Raw genomic sequence first — 20,648 nt, forward strand, 5'->3', positions numbered from 1 at the left:
TACTATTCAATTATTTTCAATTCAATACTTACAGGCTTAAATAACAGAATTTCAGCCTAATATTCATTTTATCTAATCATTAGAGAACCAACTTCATTTTTAATAATAATATTAATATAATACATTAATAAATAATTTACAAGAATTATGCATTAGTAACTTGAAACTCTAACAACACTCATTACTAATAAAAGAGAGAGCAGTTCCAATCCTTTGATACAGCATTTCTTGCCTTTTGAGCTACTGTCACTAAATTAACTGCATTTAACTTTCCTAGTAAATAATAATTCGTTACAGAAATATTTTTCATTATAGTGAATATAGGCCCAAATTCCAAATATAACAATTCCATACAAGCTGGTTATATACTTTAAGATGTACTAAAGTGCAATAGGGATATTGACCCTCTCTGTGACTTACTATATATACTTCCCCCATCTCAAGAAATTGTATTCAACTCAATATGTAATTAGAATAGAGAATAGAGAAATACAGACTATAGAATATATGTATGTATATGTATATATCAAGAAAAATAAACACATATGTATGTACCAAGAAAAAGTAGAACAGCCTGAAAAAAAAGTAGAATGTAAGATTTTCATATTCCCCACTTGCTGACTAGCTATGAATTATGCAGCTCTGTAGAACACTTAAGAAGGAATTACTGACAGAATCTATAACTATAAAGCAGAACTACCAGGTAGGTTTGGGTTTTTTGTTTGTTTTCCAGCTTCACTGAGGTATTATTGACATATAACATATATAAACTCAAGGTATGCTGTGTAATGATATGATAAACATATATACTGTGAAATGATTACCACGATAAGGTTAGTTAACACCCCAATCCCCTCATATAATTACCATTGTTTTTGTGTGGTGATAACATTTAAGATCTACTCTTTTAACAACTTTCAAGTATATAATATAGTATTGTTAATTATAGTCACCATGCTGTACCTTAGAGCCCCAGAATTTATCTCATAAATGAAGGTTTACACCCATTGACAAACATCTCCCCATTCCTCTTCTCCTGCCCCAGCCCTTGCAACCACAAGTCTACTCTATGTTTCTATAAGTTATGCTTTTTAGATTCCACATATAAGAACAGTATTTATCATTATACTTTTTATTATGTAAGTTTCAGGTGTACAACACTCTCATTCAACATCTGTATATACTACAAAGTGACCACCCCCAAAGTCTACCATCCATCACCATTAAGCTGACCCCCTTCACCCCTTTTCCTCACCCTGCAAGCCCCCTTCTCCTCTGGTAACAACAATCTGTTCTCTGTATCTATGAGTTTCTTTTGGTTTTGATTTGTTTATTTATTTATTTTGGTTTTGTTTCATTTTAAATTCCACACATTAGTGAAATCATATGACATTTGTCTTTTTCCTTCTGACTTATTTCACTTAGAATAATACCCTCAAAGTCCATCTATGTTGTCACAAGTGACAAGATTTCATTCTTTTTATGGATGAGTAGTAGTCCATTGTGTGTGTGCACGTATATGTATAAGACACACACACACACACAAACATACCACTATGTATGTGTGTGTGTGTGTGTGTATATATATATATATATATATATATATATATATATATATGCGCCACATCTTCTTTATTCATTCATCCATGGATGCACACTTAGGTTGTTTCCATATTTCAGCAATTATAAATAATGTTGCAATGAACATAGGAGTGCATATATCTTTTCCAATTATTGTTTTCATATTCTTTGGATAAACACCCAGAAGTGGAATACCCAGATCACATGATAATTCTATTCTTAATTTTTTGAGGAACCTCCATACTGTTTTCCATAGTGGCTGCACCAATTTACAATCTCACTAACAGTGTAAGAAGGTTCCCTTTTCTCCACATCCTCTCCAATACTTGTTATTTCTTGCCTTCCGGATAATAGCCATTCTAACAGGTGTGAGGTAATAGCTCACTGGTTTTGATTTGCATTTCCCTAATAATTAGTGATGTTGAACATCTTTTCATGTGCCTGTTGGGCTACCTGTATATCTTCTTTGGAAAAATGTCTATTAAGATCCTCTGCCCAGGGCTTCCCTGGTGGCGCAATGGTTGAGAGTCTGCCTGATGATGCAGGGGACACGGGCTCGTGTCCCGGTCTGGGAAGATCTCACATGTCGTGGAGCGGCTAGGCCCGTGAGCCATGGCCGCTGAGCCTGCACATCTGGAGCCTGTGCTCCACAATGGGAGAGGCCAGAACAGTGAGAGGCCCGTGTACCGCCAAAAAAAAAAAACAAAAAACAAAAACAAAACAGACACAGAGACCAATGGAACAGAATCAGAATCTCAGAAATTATCCCATGCATATATAGTCAACTAATATTTGACAAGGGAGCCAACAATACTCAATGGTGAAAGTATAGGTTCTTCAATAAACTGTCCTGGGAAAATTGAATATTCACATGCTAAAGAATGAAATTGGACTCCTATCTTACACTACACACAAAAATTAACTCAAAATGAATTAAAAACTTAAATGTAAGACCTGAAACTGTAAAACTAGAAGAAACCACAGGGAAAAGTTCCTTGATCTTGGTCTTGGTGATGATTTTTTGGATATGACACCAAAAGCACAAGCAACAAAAGCAAAAATAAACAAGTGGGACTACATCAAACTTAAAAGCCTCTGCACAGCAAAATAAACAATCTGCAGAATGAAAAGGCAACCTACGAAATGGGAGAAAATATTTACAAACCATCTATCTCATAAGGAGTTAATTCCAAAATATGTAAGAAACTCTTCCAACTCGATAGCAAGAAAAACAAACAATCCAATTTAAAAATGGGCAAAGAAACTCAGTAGAGACTTTTCCCAAGAAGATATGCAAATGGCCAACTGGTTCATGAAAAGGTACTCAATGTCACTAATTATCAGGGAAATGCAAATAAAAATCACAGTGAGATATCACCTCACACCTGTTAGAATAGCTATTATCAAAAAGACAAGAAAAAGACAAGAGACATCAAGTGTTGGTGAGGCTGTGTTGGAAGTGTGAGTTCAAGTGTTGGAACCCTTGTACACTATTGTGGGAAATGTAAATTGGTACAGCCACTATGGAAACAGCATAGAGACTCTTCAAAAAATTAAAAATAGAACTACCATATGATCCAGCAATCCCACTTCTGGGTATATAGCCAAAGGAAATGAAATCAGGATCTTGAAGAGATATCCACACTCCCACTTTCATAGCCACATCATTCATGATAGCCAAGATACGGAAACAAGCTACCTATCAACAGATGAATGAATAAAGAAAATGTGATATAGATACAGATATAGGTATACACACACAATAGAATGTCATTCAGCCATAAAAAAGAAGGAAATCCTGCCACTGGCAATGACATGGATGGACCTTGAGGACATTCTGCTAAATGAAATAAGTCAGATAGAGAAAGAGAAATACTGTATGACCTCACTTATATGTAGAATCTAAAAACAAACAAACAACAGAAAAAAAACCCTCATAGATACAGAGAACAGATTCATGGTTGCCAGAGGCAGGGAGTAGGAGATGGGCAAACTGGGTGTGGTGGTCAAAAGGTACAAACTTTTAGTTATAAAATAAATAAGTCCTGGGGATGATTTAATGTACAGCATGGTGATTACAGTTAAAATACCGTATTGTATATTTGAAAGTTGCTAAGAAAGTAGCTCTTAGAAGTTCTCAGCACAAGAAAAATAGTGTAAATATGTGGGATGATGGATGTTAACTAGACTTACTGTGATGATCATTTCACAATATACACAGGTACCAAATAATTATGTGGTACACCTGAAACTAATATAATGTTATATATTAATTATATGGCAATAGAAAAGTCTTAAGGATGGTGTCAGTGTACAGGAATACAAGACAGAACAATCAAAAAGTTGGTAAGAAAGAAGAATGCCAGAAATGCAATAGGAAGCAGGCTAAAGTTAAGCAGGTTAAAAGCAAGTTAGAAGCAAGTAACATGGAGAATCAAGGAAGCTGAGTGTCAGATTTCAGAGAGAAAAACAAAAGCTGGGAGCTATTTGCCAATGCCACTAAACGTAAGATCAGCACTCAAAAACGCTTATGGATTCTTGTTGCAGAGGAAAGTCCATTGCGTTTGGTAAGAGAAGGTGTGGGTTTAAGTACTAGCTCTGCCACTTATCACTTTCTGACCTTTGCTTTTTCATGTATAAAACAAGGACAGTATCTATCTCATCTTCCCTCTTATCAGGATATTGTGTAGCTCAAGACCAAACTGGAATAGAGTCCATGAAAATGTATTAACACCATGAGCCCAATGCAAGTGTAGATCAATATTATAAGTGACTTGATTTATAATATACCAAGTAAAGTCAAAGTATGAATATGAGACACTTCCAAGAGATGTTGAAAATCTTCAATTGGCACTATGAACAACAATCTTACAGGTGCTACCAAATACACAGTTGAATCCAAAATTTCAGTCAACTCTGGATGAATCAGTGATCACACTATTTCAGGAAAGCCAACAAAAAGCATAGGTGGTGATTATTACTAGAAATGTAAACATTTCTTTTGAATAACAAAAACTGAAAAATTATCATACCTTTAATTGTGGAGATTGCATGCTGAAACATTTTTGGATATTTTCAAATGAGGCTGATTTTCCTAGGAAAAACATCTGTGAAATAATCAAATGACAAATATACACTGACTCTAGACACTATTTGGTAAACTAAAATATCATATGACAATCGGCGAATAATAACTGTTTAAGTAAATTAATGAAATGCAGAAACACTAATTAAAATACAGGTTCTTACTGATTTTGTAATCACTGACTTCACAGATGGGAGCAGAGCTTAAAATCCATCAATTAATTTTGAAAAGTGTATAATAATGGAAGCTATCTTATTTCTTTAATTCAACATATATAACAAACACGAAAGTTTCCAGAAAGTAGCACAGGTGTGTGTAAATGTGCCATAGATATGCTGGGCCATTAATCCTCTTAGCCCTGGGGCTGCACTAGTGGGACCTGGAGTGGCTACTGTTCCTCCTACTTTTCAGTGGCTACTGAACAGTCTCCTTTAAATCATGAGCAACCTCAACCTTTTACCCCATAAGGCCACACAAATATTATTACTTGCTATGAGAACTATTATACTAAAAGAGTTGCGAAGTACTAACATACCAAATAGAGTAGAAAGTACAAAAAAATGACATATTTCATGTATGATGGTGGAAACAGACATAAAGAAGTAACTATAATCCAAAGCAGCTGTAACAATGACTGTAAAGATAGCATGAATCAGGTGTAAAGAGAGCACAGGAGAGGTGGAGGTCAATTCAGAATGGAAAGGAACCTGGATTGACCAGCTTGAAGAGGTATCATTAGGGCTGGCCTGTAAAAGGTAGTGACATTTCCATAAACTGAGAAGGGGTTGAGAACATCCCAGGCCAACGGAATAGCCTAAACAAGCACAGAGAAGTGTCAAGGTGCTGGGATTTTAGTCCCCAAGGACTCTGGTGCAGGCAGAGTACAGGGTACCTGGAGGTTACATGGAAGCAGAAGCATAATGGGAGGTAAGATAGAAAATATAGTCAAGGCCAGGTTATGAGGCTTAGTTAAGCACTCTGACTTTGATAGGTGGAGTTATTCAGTTTGTTGAGATTGAGTGTTGTAATTACACCTGTGTTTTAAGAACATTGCAGGGGACAATAGGGAGGATGGATTAGAAATAGCCGTTAAAAACAGTAATATCTGACAGGTAGGTATAAGTAATGCTACTAGAGTAGTCTATGCATTCCAAACTAGAAAGTGTCATTTGTTGGTTCAATTATGTTTTCAAGTGATGGTCACTGTTCTAGGTGCTGTGGATAAAACAAGAAGGATATGACCCCCATATCACTCAGACTAATGAAAAATAAAAAGATAAAACATATATGAGGGCAAACATTTAATAAGCAATAATGATATATGTTAAAAACAGCAAAAGTGATCTATATTAAATAGAAATATTACTCCAAAAATAAGTATTACCTGACTGTATGGGGAATACGGAAGGCAGCACAGACACATATTAAACCTAGTGTAACTGACCAGAATGGGGATTTGACTTGTCCTAGGTCAATAAGGCTCTCTACTATGTGACGCTCATCATCCCAACATATCACCAAGGGGAGTAAGGGCTGAAGGCCTTAAAGAAAGAAAAATAAAACCCTTTCTTGTTTGTCCCTCATAAAGTTCAAGATATTTATTAAACCACTAATATAAGTTTCATACCTTTCTTCTTCCCTCAATTGCTCTCTTTTCTCTCCAATTGTGTTTATTAATTAGTTTATTTAGATACACTGTAGGGATAATAATGTCATGGGCATGAGTCCAATCACCATTTAGAGAATTCAGTTTTACTCTGTTTCATAGCCATAAACAATTCCCTCCCTGCATTTGGTCAAAAGATTCATAAACATGTTCCTTTGATCATTTAAAACCTGGGCAAGCAGTGATAAATGAGTGCAAACCCAGACATTTTAGGAATTTTAGGAAAGCTCACAGCAGATATCCTGCTATTGATTAGTAAATAACATCTTCTGAGTGTCATAAAGACCACAGATTTGAAAGAGGAAACATGTCCTCTGCAAAGACACTAGTGAATATTCTGAGGCATTTCCCAGAATGAGGAAGCATCAAGAAATTATTTCTGAAATCGCTAGAAATAATATCTGAACTGTAGTCACATAAAGCCACCAACCCATAATTTAGAATAAAAATTATACTTACCCTAGAACTTCTATGTTGATTTAAAGTAATGACACGTTCCTTGCTTTCAGATGTAAATTTCTCAAATAAAATTCTGCTTGCTTGCACACTCTGTGATTAAAAAAAAAGACAACAGTTTTAAGCTATATAGTGGAATACTTTTAAAAGCCTATGATTACTGTTGCTTCATAGTATAACATTACCCAAAGAGCAATATACAGGAAAGGTAGAATTCTAGAAAACACCAGAGATGCATCAAAGTCTGGCTGCAGACTAAGTATTTGCAGTTAGGCTGTGGCATTGGACTTTAGCCAAATAGATACTTCTACATTATTTCTGACATCCCTGGTCTTAGGAGCAATCAATGATCCTGTGACCTCATAGGTTGGCATTGAATCTCTTTAGTACATCAACATCAGTATTATGACCAAACATATCATTTGGAGTTACTGTCAATATGCAACTATTCACTGACAAATACAAGTAAGCATTCTAAATATTAATTGGAATGAAAATTTCCTTAAGTGCTTTATACTTTTAACTCAGTCAATTAAATTATACAAATATTTATTGTTGTAAGGGTTAATTGCTACAATAATTATGATTATTATTAAATGTGGTACTTCTCTATCTTGTAATCAGAGATTTGGATATATAGAAACAACTACAAGACCTAAGTTTCATAGCCTGGTGGATACATGATGAATAAAATCCTTCTATTGCTTTGTTTGCTGAAATTTTTAGGTCTCAACTAACATTTCAAAAATTCTAAATATTTATTCAATAGAAAATCGACTTTTAAAAGTATCATGTAGGGACTTCCTTTGCAGTCCAGGTGTTAAGACTCGGCGCTCCCAATGCAGGGGGCCTGGATTCAATCCCTGGTGGGAGAACTATGATCTCACATACTGCAACTAAGCCCGTGCGCTGCAACTAGAGAAGCCCGTGCACCACAGAGCCTGCGTGCCACAACAAAGACCCAGCGCAGCCAAAAAAAATAAATGAATAAATAAATTTTTAAAAAGAGTATCATGCAGTTATCACTGAGAATGGAACAGATATGCAGAAGGCTATGGGTAATTTAGAAATCAACAGCATTGAATTTTTGCTCATCCTCTCTGTTGTATTTATGGAAAGTAGTTATAGCACAATATAAAAGAATTACTGGACATTGCAGAAAGATACCTGGTCACTTTCATCATTATTCTTCAAAGACAAACTATGTGACACACAAGAGATTTTGGAACTATTTTACCATATGCTTGCATAAAATATTCAAATATGATGGAATAGCAGCTATTACATACTTAAAACAATGCTTTTAACAGTAACAAGGACAAAAATTTTCACACTGCACTTTATAGATATCAGAACAGCAGAACCTACTAACAATCAATGATTGCTTTTTAAAAAGAGAATGTGGAAGGAGACTTTCAAGATGGCGAAGGAGTAAGACGGGGAGATTATCTTCCTCCCCACAAATACATAAGAAATACATCTACATGTGGAACAACTACTACAGAACACCTACTGAATGCTGGCAGAAGACCTCAGACTTCCCAAAATCTGGGTGGCTGACAGGATCTTGGTTCTCCAGCCAGGTGTCAGGCCAGTGCCTCTGAGGTGGGAGAGCTGAGATCAGGACATTGCTCCACCAGAGACCTTCCGGCTCCATGTAATATCAAATGGCAAAATCTCTCCCAGAGATCTCCATCTCAATACGAAGACCCAGCTCCCCTCAACTGTCTCCAGCACTGTAGCACCAGCAAGCTAAAGTGCTGGACCCCCTAGGCCAAACAACTGGCAAGACGGGAACACAATCCCACTCATTAGCATAAAGGTTGCCTAAAATCATAATAAGGTCACAGAAACCCTAAAACGCACCACCGGATGCATTCCTGCCCATCAGAAAGACAAGATCCAGCCTCATCCACCAGAACACAGGCACCAGTCCCCTCCACCAGGAAGCATACAAAACCCACTGACCAACATTAGCCACTGGAGGCAGACACCAAAAGCAACAGGAAGTACGAAACTGAAGACTGCAAAAAGGAAACCCCAAACACATGGGTTAATCAAAATGAGAAGAGAGAGAAACACACACCAGATGAAGGAGCAAAATAAAAACCCATAAGACCAAACAAATGAAGAGGAAATAGGCAGTCTACCTGAAAAAGAATTCAGAGTAATGATAGTAAAGATATCCAAACTCTTCAAAACAAAACCCAGAAAATATAAGAAATGTTTAACAAGGACCCAGAAGAACTAAAGCACAAACAAACAATGATGAACAACACAACAAATGAAATTAAAAATTATCTAGAAGGACTCAATAGCAGAATAACTGAGGCAGAAGAATGGATAAGTGACCTAGAAGAAACAATACTGGAAATAACTACTGCAGAGCAGAATAAAGAAAAAAGAATGAAAAGAATAGAGGACAATCTCAGAAACCTCTGGGACAACATTAAATGCAACAACATTCAAATCATAGGGGTCTCAGAAGAAGAAGAGAAAAAGAAAGGGACTGAGAAAATATTTGAAGAGATTATAGTTCAAAACTACCTTAATAAGGGAAAGGAAATAGTCAATCAAGTTCAGGAAGTCCAGAGAGTCCCATAGAGGATAAAGCCAAGGAGAAACATGCCAAGACACATATTAATCAAACTATCAAAAATTAAATGCAAAGAAAAAATATTAAAATCAGCAAAGGAAAAACAACAAATAACATACAAGAGAATCCCCATAAGGTTAACAGCTGATCTTTCAGCAGAAATTCTGCAAGCCAGAAAGGAGTGACAGGACATATTTAAAGAGATGAAAGGGAAAAACCTACAACCAAGATTACTCTACCCAGCAAGGATCACATTCAGATTCCATGGAGAAATTAAAGCCTCTACAGACAAGCAAAAGCTAAGAGAATTCAGCACCACCAAACCAGCTTTACAACAAATGCTAAAGGAACTTCTCTAGGCAGGAAGCGCAAGAGAAGGAAAAGACCTACAATAACAAACCCAAAACAATTAAGAAAATGGTAACAGGAACATACATAGTGATAACTACCTTAAATGTAAATGGATTAAATGCTCCAACCAAAGGACATAGGCTGGCTGAATGGATACAAAAACAAGACCTGTATATATGCTGTCTACAAGAGACCCATTTCAGACCTAGGGACACATACAGAGTGAATATTAGGGGATGGAAAAAGATATTCCATGCAAACGGAAATCAAAAGAAAGCTGGAGTAGCAATTCTCATTTCAGACAAAATAGACTTTAAAATAAAGACTATTACAAGTGACAAAGAAGGACACTACATAATGATCAAGGGATCAATCGAAGAAGAAGATATAAAAATTGTAAATATTTATGCACCCAACATAGGAGCACCTCAATACATAAGGCAAATGCTAACAGCCATAAAGGGGGAAATCGACAGTAACACAATCATAGTAGGGGACTTTAACACTCCACTTTCACCAATGCACAGATCATCCAAAATGAAAATATTTAAAGAAACACAAGCTTTAAATGATTCATTAAACAAGATGGACTTAATTGATATTTATAACACATTCCATCCAAAAACAACAGAATACACTTTCTTCTCGAGTGCTCATGGAACATTCTCCAGGAGAGATCATATCTTGGGTCACAAATCAAGCCTTGGTAAATTTAACAAAATTAAAATCATGTCAAGTATCTTTTCCAACCACAACTCTATGAGACTAGATAACAATTACGGGAAAAAAATTTGTAAAAAATACAAACACATGGAGCTAAACAATACGCTACTAAATAACCAAGAGATCACTGAAGAAATCAAAGAGGAAATCAAAACAGACCTAGAAACAAATGACAATGAAAACACGATGACCCAAAACCTATGGGATACAGCAAAAGCAGTTCTAAGAGGGAAGTTTATAGGAATACAATCCTACCTTAAGAAACAAGAAACAACTCAAATAAACAACATAACCTTACACCTAAAGCAATTAGAGAAAGAAGAACAAAAAAACCCCAAAGTTAGCAGAAGGAAAGAAGTCATAAAAATAAGATCAGAAATAAAGGAAAAAGAAATGAAGGAAAAAATAGCAAAGATCAATAAAACTAAAAGCTGGTTCTTTGAGAAGATAAACAAAATTGACAAAGAATTAGCCAGATTCATCAAGAAAAAAAGGGAGAAGACTCAAATCAATAGAATTAGAAATGAAAAAGGAGAAGTAACAACTGACACTGGAGAAATACAAAGGATCATGAGAGATTACTACACACAACTATATGCCAATAAAATGGACAATGTGGAAGAAATGGACAAATTCTTAGAAAAGCACAAGCTTCTGAGACTGACCAGGAAGAAATAGAAAATATAAACAGACCAATCACAAGCACTGAAATGGAAACTGTGATTAAAAATCTTCCAACAAACAAATGTTCAGGACCAGATGGCTTCACAGGTGAATTCTATCAAACATTTAGAGAAGAGCTAACACCTATCATTCTCAAACTCTTCCAAAACATAACAGAGGAGGAACACTCCAAAACTCATTATATGAGGCCACTATCACCCTGATAACAAAACCAGACAAAGAGGTCACAAAAAAAGAAAACTACAGACCAATATCAATGATGAACGTAGATGCAAAAATCCTCAACAAAATACTAGCACACAGAATCCAGCAGCACATTAAAAGGATCATACACCATGATCAAGTGGGGTTTATCCCAGGAATGCCAGGATTCTTCAATATACACAAATCAATCAATGTGATACACTATATTAACAAACTGAAGGATAAAAACCACATGATAATCTCAATAGATACAGAAAAAGCTTTCAACGAAATTTAACACCCATTTATGATAAAAATCCGCCAGAAAGTAGGCATAGAGGGAACTTACCTCAACATAATAAAGGACATATATGACAAACCCACAGCCAACATCGTTCTCAATGATGAAAAACTGAAACCATTTCCTCTAACATCAGGAACAAGACAAGGGTGTCCACTCTCACCACTGTTATGCAACATAGTTTTGGAAGTTTTTAGCCACAGCAATCAGAGAAGGAAAAGAAATAAAAGGAATCCAAATCAGAAAAGAAGCAGTAAAACTGTCACTGTTTGCAGATGACAAGTTACTCTTCATGGAGAATCCTAAAGATGCTACCAGAAAACTACTAGAGCTAATCAATGAATTTGGTAAAGTAGCAGGATACAAAATTAATGCACAGAAATCTCTTGCATTCCTATACACTAATGATGAAAAATCTGAAAGAGAAATGAAGGAAACACTCCCATTTACCATTGCAACAAGAAGAATAAAATACATAGGAATAAACCTACCCAGGGAGACAAAAGACCTGCATGCAGAAAACTGTAAGACACTGATGAAAGAAATTAAAGATGATACAAATAGATGGAGACATATACCATGTTCCTGGATTGGAAGAATCAGTATTGTGAAAATGACTATACTACCCAAAGCAATCTACAGATTCAATGCAATCCCTATCAGACTACCAATGGCATTTTTCACAGAACTAGTAAAAAAATTTCACAATTTGTATGGAAACACAAAAGACCCCGAATAGCCAAAGCAATCTTGAGAAAGAAAAAAGGAGCTGGAGGAATCAGGCTCCCTGACTTCAGACTATACTACAAATCTACAGTAATCAATACAGTATGGTACTGGCACAAAAACAGAAATATAGACCAATGGAACAGGATAGAAAGCCCAGAGAGAAACCCACATACATATGGTCACCTTATTTTTGATAACAGAAGCAAGAATATACAATGGAGAAAAAACAGCCTCCTCAATAAGTGGTGCTGGGAAAACTGGACAGCTACACGTAAAAGAATGAAATTAGAACACTCCCTAACACCATACACAAAAAGAAACTCAAAATGGATTAAAGACTTAAATGTAAGGCCAAACACTATAAAACTCTTAGAGGAAAACATAGGCGGAACACTCTATAACATAAATCACAGCAAGATCCTTTTTGACCCACCTCCTAGAGAAATAGGAATAAAAACAAAATAAACAAATGGGACCTAATGAAACTTAAAAGGTTTTGCACAGCAAAGGAAAACACAAACAAGACGAAGAGACAACCCTCAGAATGGGAGAAAATATTTGCAAACGAAGCAACTGACAAAGGATTAATCTCCAAAATTTACAAGCAGCTCATGCAGCTCAATATCAAAAAACAAACAACCAAACCCAAAACTGGGCAGAAGACCTAAAAAGACATTTCTCCAAAGAAGGTATACAGATTGCCAACAAACACAGGAAAGGATACTCAACATCACTAATCATTAGAGAAATGCAACTCAAAACTACAATGAAGTATCACTTCACACCAGTCAGAATGGCCATCATAAAAAAATCAACAAATAATAAATGCTGGTGAGGGTGTGGAGAAAAGGGAGATCAGCTTGGTACTCTGTGACCACCTAGAGGGGTGGGATACGGAGGGTGGGAGGGAGACGTAAAGGGGAGGAGATATGGGGATATATGTATATGTATAGCTGATTCACTTTGTTATAAAGCAGAAAGTAACACACCATTTTAAAGCAATTATACTCCAATAAAGATGTTAAGAAAAAAAAGGAGAGAGAGAGAATGTGGTTCATATCTTTGAACCTGTGAGGATATGGCCCAGGGCAATTACAGCATTGCTTACCTGAAACATGATGTAAAAATTCTCCTCCCCTACTACAGGGATATTGCTAAAATTAGTATGCACGTAATAAAAGCAGGGATGCAGATGGAAAGGGAAACAGTTTTGCTACCTTAAAAGTCAGTTATGACTTCTGCTTCCAATTATGGCATGCTAGGTACTTCTACTGAGAACAACTGCTGAGAACAGCTAAAAAAGTATGTATTATGTCCAAGATAATCTTCAAAGCATCAAAAAGCTAACAAGATGATAAAGAAATACTGAGTAAAAATACAGGAAAAAGCAAAAACCTGAAAATGTAAACCCAGTTTTCAAAGATGATTTTGTTTGCAAGATGTTTGCCAAAACCGTTGCAAAGCTGAGCTGCACATCTGCAACTTTTTAGGGCAAGAATGACAGAAATCCAAGCCCAGAATCTCCCTGAGGTTTGGCAACTGATTTTATATATATATATATAATATACAAGTATCCAAGGCTACAGGGATATTACAGGGCTATATCCTCAGATTAGGAGTGAATGGAAGTAAATCAACATTTGTGTATACTTTCAGCCTAGGTTCTGTCACACGGTGTTCATAGAAACTCAAGCCTCAATCTTAAATTTAGGTTGAGTGGTACAGATCTCAGGTTCTGGAAAAAAAATTTTTTCTCTAGAGGAGGAACTGTCATTCCAGGTCTCAAATATTTACTAAAAATAATGTTTTAAATACAATGATAAATATTTAAAGACAGACAGGTACACAAAGAAACAAAACACCAGAACGTAATAGGTTTGGAGGAAATATATAAATTCTAAAAAGAAAAATACAAAACCAAATTTAAAAATACAGCGGACAAGTTTAACAATATATTAGACATAACAGAAGAAAGAATTTATGAACCTGAACTAAAGACAGATTAGAAGAAATTGTCCAGGATCCAGTTTCAAGAGAAAAAAATGTAGCTAATACATGTGATTAAAGTCCCAGAAAATGAAAGAGAGAATGGACAGAGGCAAAATATGAAGAAATAGTGACTAAAAATTTGACATAGCTGATGAAAGATATCAAACCACAGATTCAAAAATCCCAATCTTTCCTAAATACAATAAATAAGAAGAAATCTACAACTAGACACATCATACTGAAACCGTATAGAAGAAAAGAGAATAACTAAAAAGTTAGGGGAGGATGCAGAGAATTGATTATCTTCAAAGGATTCATACTTAAGACTCAATTCTCAACAGCTATAGTGGACACCAGAAAATTGTGGAACATCATTAGTGTGCTAAAAGTAAATATTTGCAATAGTATTATCCCAAAGTAAAATATCCCACAAGCATGAATATAAAGACATTTGAAACAAAGAAAAAACAGGATTTTACCACTTCTCTTAAAGCAAGCTCTAAAAGATATACTTTAGCAGAGGGCAAAATGATTCCAGACAGGATGGTCTGAGATGCTCAAAAAAATAGAAAGGTTCATTTTTATAGTATAATGTTATATAAGTAATTTAGTGTTGTAAGCAAAAGTGAATAGATGAAAATCTGTGTTAAAAAATAATTTTTGCCCACAAAAAAAAAAAAAATAGAAAGGCAAAGAGAGAGAGATAAATACATGGGTAAAACATAAGGAATATTGCATAAAATGATAAGAATAATGTCTTTGGAATTTTAAAAGATAAGGATCTAAAAATGTATCAAAGTTAGAGCATACTAAATCAAAAAGGAGTGAATGGAATAAAAGGTTTAAAGTCATTGTAGTTTCCTGGAAGAGGATAAAGGTATTGATTAATATTAGATATTGTGGGACTTCCCTGGTCTAGTGGTTAAGACTCCATGGTTCCACTGCAGGGAGCACAAGTTTAATCCCTGTTTGGGGAACTAAGATCCTACATGCTGCATGGTGCAGCCAAAAATTTAGAACAACAACAACAACAAAAAAACATTAGCTACTGATAAGTTAAACATATATATTCTATGGAAACCATCATAGGAATAAGAAACAATATATATAACTTCCAAAGTAGGCATGATAAAACATAATTTACCCAAATAGTTAAAAAATGGAAATAAGGGCAGAAGACTTTAATAGACATTTCTCCAAAGACATACAGATGGCCAGTAGGCACATGAAAAGATGCTCGGCATCACTAATTATTAGAGAAATGCAAATCAAAACTACAGTGAGGTACCATCTCACACCGTTCAGAATGGCCATCATTAAAAAGTCTACAAATAACAAATGTTGGAGAGGGTGTGAAGAAAAGGGAACCCTCCTACACTGTTGGTGGGAATGTAATTTGGTGCAGCCACTATGGAAAACATTACGGTATGGAGGTTCCTCAGAAAACTAAAAATAGAATTACCATATGATCCAGCAATCCCACTCCTGGGCATACACCCAGATAAAACTATAATTCAAAAAAGATACATGCACCCCTGTGTTCATAGCAGCACTATTCACAATAGCCAAACATGGACACAACCTAAATGTCCATCGACAGATGAATGGTTAAAGAAGATGTGGTACATATACACAATGGAATACTACTCAGCCATAAAAAAGAATGAAATAATGCCATTTGCAGCAACATGGATGCAACTAGAGACTATCATACTAAGTGAAGTAAGTCAGAAAGAGAAAGACAAATACCACATGATATCACTTATATGTGGATTCTAAAATATGGCACAAATGAACCGATCTACAAAACAGACTCACAGGGCTTCCCTGGTGGCGCAATGGTTGAGAGTCCGCCTGCCGATGCAGGGGACACGGGTTCGTGCCTTGGTCCGGGAAGATCCCACATGCTGCGGGGTGGCTAGGCCCGTGAGCCATGGCCACTGAGCCTGCGCGTCTGGAGCCTGTGCTCCACAATGGGAGAGGCCACAACAGTGAGAGGCCCGCGTACCGCAACGAAAAAAAGAAAAAACAGACTCACAGACATAGAGAACAGACTCGTGGTTGCCAAGGGGGAGGGTGGTAGGGGAGTGAAGGACTGGGAGTGTGGGATGAGCAGATTTAAACTACATATATAGGATGGATAAACAACAAGGTCCTACTGTAGAGCACAGGGAAATATATTCAATATCCTGTGATAAACCATAATGGAAAAGAATTGTTTAAATGTCTGTATGTGTGTAACTGAGTCACTTTGCTGCACAGCAGAGATTGGCACAACATTGTAAATCAACTCTACTTCAATAAAAAATAAATAAATAAAAATTTAAAAAATTAAATCAGAATATATTATATGCAGACCACTGACATTTTTTTAAAGGAATAATAAAAAAGATAAATTTAAGATAGGAAATAAAAGGAGAACATAAAACAAACAAAAGGCAGCATCTATGAAAACAAAAATCAAATGGCAGGATAAAACAAAAAATATCAGTAATCATAATATATATAAACAGGTAAAATTTGCTTTTAAAAGAAATGAGACACACAGATCTTTGTATCTAAATATCATTTCCCATTCAAAGAAACCAAGAGTCTTTGAACAAAGGTCTGATTACAGTTCTGGTGAATGGAAAGTGTTCTGGGCCCTCTTTTTGTACCAGAAAGTCCTGTTGGATCCTTTTCCTTCTGGTCACTGGGTGTGAACAACCACCAGTACCAATTTACTTCCGGACTACCTTTCTAATACATTAATCCATCATCACCAGTTCTAACCAATGCTTCTTATAATTGCTACAATTCCTACTTCTGTTCAGACAATTCTGCCTACTCTCAATTCCCTATATTCACACTTTTCTATATACAAAGACAGAAAAATACATGCTCATACTTTATAAACACACAGTTTAGACAACATTGTACTCATATTGCAGACCCCCCCTATTGTGTCAGTTCATTTAGAATCAGATGCTATCAGTGGAGGATAAAGAGAGAGGGAGCAACATGCACGGGGAGGCTTCAGACCATGATGTAGATCTGACAACTGTGGAAGGGGAAAAGAGAGGAAGGACTCGGTAGGAAGAGCTTCAGATTATGGACCAGTTCTGAGAAAGAGTCAGCCAGGCAGATGGAAAGTCTCTGAGCCAAAGCACCTGATAAAACAGTCCCACATTGAACTGGAAAGGGTCAGCTTTAGAAAGCCCCTGTGCTTAGTCACTGTCTGGGAGCAGTCCAGAGGAAGAATGGCCCTGGAGTGAATGCCACGGTAGATCTACAGGACAGCAGCTGGAGGCTGGCCAAGTATGCTCTTCCATCAGATTCTCTTGAAGGAAATGTGAGCATCACATCTTTTTTTGTGAATGCTACACCTACTTACACAATTAATATTCACCCATCTTTTACATTAAAGAATCTTTTATATAATTTGTTATTAATCTTCTCTTTTTAGTTCATGGCATCGTTTCCCAAAAAAATATAATTATTATTTTCTTAAGTAAATGAAAAGTTTAGATTACACTTAAAAAAAGGAAGTGCAAATATACACAATAATCTTCCAATTTAAATTACACATACACTTTGGCCAGGAATTTCAAATAGAAAAAATACACATACGTATGCAAAGATACGTGCAAGTATGTTTTAAGAGAAAAAAAATCAAGATGCAGAACGATATAGATTACCTTATTCCACATATGTAAAAACATTAATCCGCACAAACCTGCATGACATAAATAAAAATGAAAATGTCCGAATAGATACATACAATGTATTTGACAATAGTTGATCTCAGGGAGAAGAGGACTGGGGAGGACAGCATTCAAGATGGGGAGTGCTCTTTATGCCATACACATCTTTGTATTTGAATTTTTTCTGCTACTTGTGCAAGTTCTTAAGTAATTTTAATAGGTCTTACCACTCTGAAAACAGCACAGACAACAATATTGCTAGAGAAAATAATGGTTTAACAAAAGACAAACTAGAAAGAAAATTTTGAAAAGAAACCACAAAATAGAATAATGTTAGTAACACCAAATTAACCACATGCCACTTATATGGCTCATATAAAACAAAACAAACAACAAAGAGATGATTAAAATGAAAATATCCCTGAACACAAACAGATCAGGGCTGGCCATATTAGAGTAGAATTGCAGCATTAAATAGGCCAAAGTAGGTCATTCAAAACTGATAAGAGACAGAATTCATAAGAAAGTAAAACACTGCCAAATTCATAATAAAGATAAACAGCTTCTACTCACATAAAGTAAAAGCTATTAGTAACATATGGAGAAATGGACAAAACACAGGTGCGTTGAAAATCTCAAAAAGTATTTTTTAGATCAAGTGAAAGAACTATGCCACAGAAGAATGGAATAACAGAACAATATAACAGCCCTACCTATTATTAACTGAGCACTTACCATTCAACAGGCAACACACTATATAGTCTCTTATTAAATCCCCAGAACACCCACATTACATACAAAACTCTGAGACTTCAAGAAGTTAAGATACTTATGAAAACAAAGTTAAGAAACTTAAGAAAAACTTATGGTTACCAAAGAGGAAAGCAGAGAGAGATAAATCGGAAATTTGGAATTAACAGATACATACTACTATATATAAAATATTATAGATAAACAACAAGGACCTACTGTATAGCATAGGGAACTGTATTCAATATCTTGTAATAACCTATAATGGAAAAGAATCTGGAAAAGAAAACACATATACATACATATATATATGTGTGTGTGTGTGTGTGTGTGTGTGTGTGTGTGTGTATAACTGAATCACTTTGCTGTACACCTGAAACATGGTAAATCAACTATACTTCAATAAAAAAATTAAAATTTTTAAAAAGAAGTTAAGATACTAATACAAGGGTATCCAGAAAACAAGTGGGATTCAAATCCAAGATTGTCTGATTACAAAGCCTGCACACCGCTTAGTGTGGCTACAATATAAAAGTCACTGCATATAATAGCATTGAATTAGTATTGTAGATACTATTGGGATATCTAGTAAACCACAAAGCAAATATCAATAAATTCCAAGAAACTGTTACTCTAAAGAACATATTTTCTTATGTTAATAAGGATAAACAATAAAAATTAAACAAAATAATTTCAACAAGTTAAAAAAACACTTTCCCCCATAAGTTGTGTATCAATAAGATAAAGAAAACTGCAATAGAAATTATTTAGAAAAAAAATGAACACACCATAAATAAAAATGTATGAAATATGGTCAAAATACTTATATTTGTTAAAAATATGAAAGGTAAAGAAATTAAATTTTCAACAAGAAATTAGGAAAATGCCCAAATAGAGATGTCAACCTTCTGTGGAAGCAGGAAACGAATAAACAAAACATTTTGAAAAAAAGAAGCAACAAAAACTCAGAGGGGCAAAAACTGAATTTATAACTAATCCAAAAGTTTTTTGGTCAAATATGGTAGGTTGGACTCATTTGTTTTTCTGGATGACTGGTCATGATATCTAATAGCTACGGAATCATACACCATAAACCTTGCTAAAAAAATTAAAGAGATGGTTTTACACTAGTGTGGGTATAGTAATTTGACAAGTAGAGAATAAAGCACTTGTAATTGAAAATAAATGAGAAAAGACCAAAAAAAAATACTAAACTAATTTCTAGAAAATTCATTCTAGGGAAGAAAAAAATTCCCCAAATATCATTAGAAATGGGAAAGAAAACAATGCAACTTTAGAAATGGAGATTAAAACTAAAGAGAGAATATATACAAACTCTGCATATAAGCTTATAAATTTCAACTGAATACATGGCTTTCTGTAAGAATATGTTACCAATTGACTTCAGAAAAAATATTAAACATGAATAACCCAAGAATTAGAAAATAAAAAGTTTTAACTATCAAAAAATTACCTTCCCAAACAGTTCAAATGTTTCAAGACAGTGAATTCTTCCACATTTTCAAGGTTATTCCTAAGCTATTTTAATTCCAGAATATTAAAAAAGAAGAAATGCTACCCAATTGACTTTATAAAGCAAGAACGACTTTGATAACAGAGTCCAACAAAAAAAATACACTAAATACATATTTCACTCATGAGTATATATTTTAAAAATACAATAAAATATTGCCTAACAGAATTCAATACAATATTTAAAAATAATACATCATAATCAAGGAATATAAAGATGTTTCAATATCAACAATGATGTTGATGACCATTTCAAACAAGAGCATATACGGACAGAATTTCTTTGATTTAATCTTATTTCTGAATTTATTATGCTAATACCCTGGTATGCTTTCCCC

General features: G+C 35.1%; 1 protein-coding gene across 1 annotated transcript in view; it reads right to left on the reverse strand.

The window, feature by feature from the left end:
- LOC309960347 (uncharacterized protein) overlaps positions 1 to 20,648 on the reverse strand; it is a gene marked incomplete at its 5' end in the record, with an annotated part of 83,512 nt that overhangs the window by 24,371 nt on the left and 38,493 nt on the right. Inside the window, 2 exons of the mRNA XM_082837057.1 lie at positions 4,614 to 4,688; positions 6,792 to 6,881. Coding sequence (XP_082693183.1) covers positions 4,614 to 4,688; positions 6,792 to 6,881 — 165 coding nt within the window. The remainder of the gene's footprint in view (positions 1 to 4,613; positions 4,689 to 6,791; positions 6,882 to 20,648) is intronic.

Source organism: Leucopleurus acutus (genome assembly GCF_964270905.1).
Source record: "Leucopleurus acutus genome assembly, chromosome: 1".
In the NCBI taxonomy this organism is placed as follows: Eukaryota; Metazoa; Chordata; class Mammalia; order Artiodactyla; family Delphinidae; genus Leucopleurus; species Leucopleurus acutus.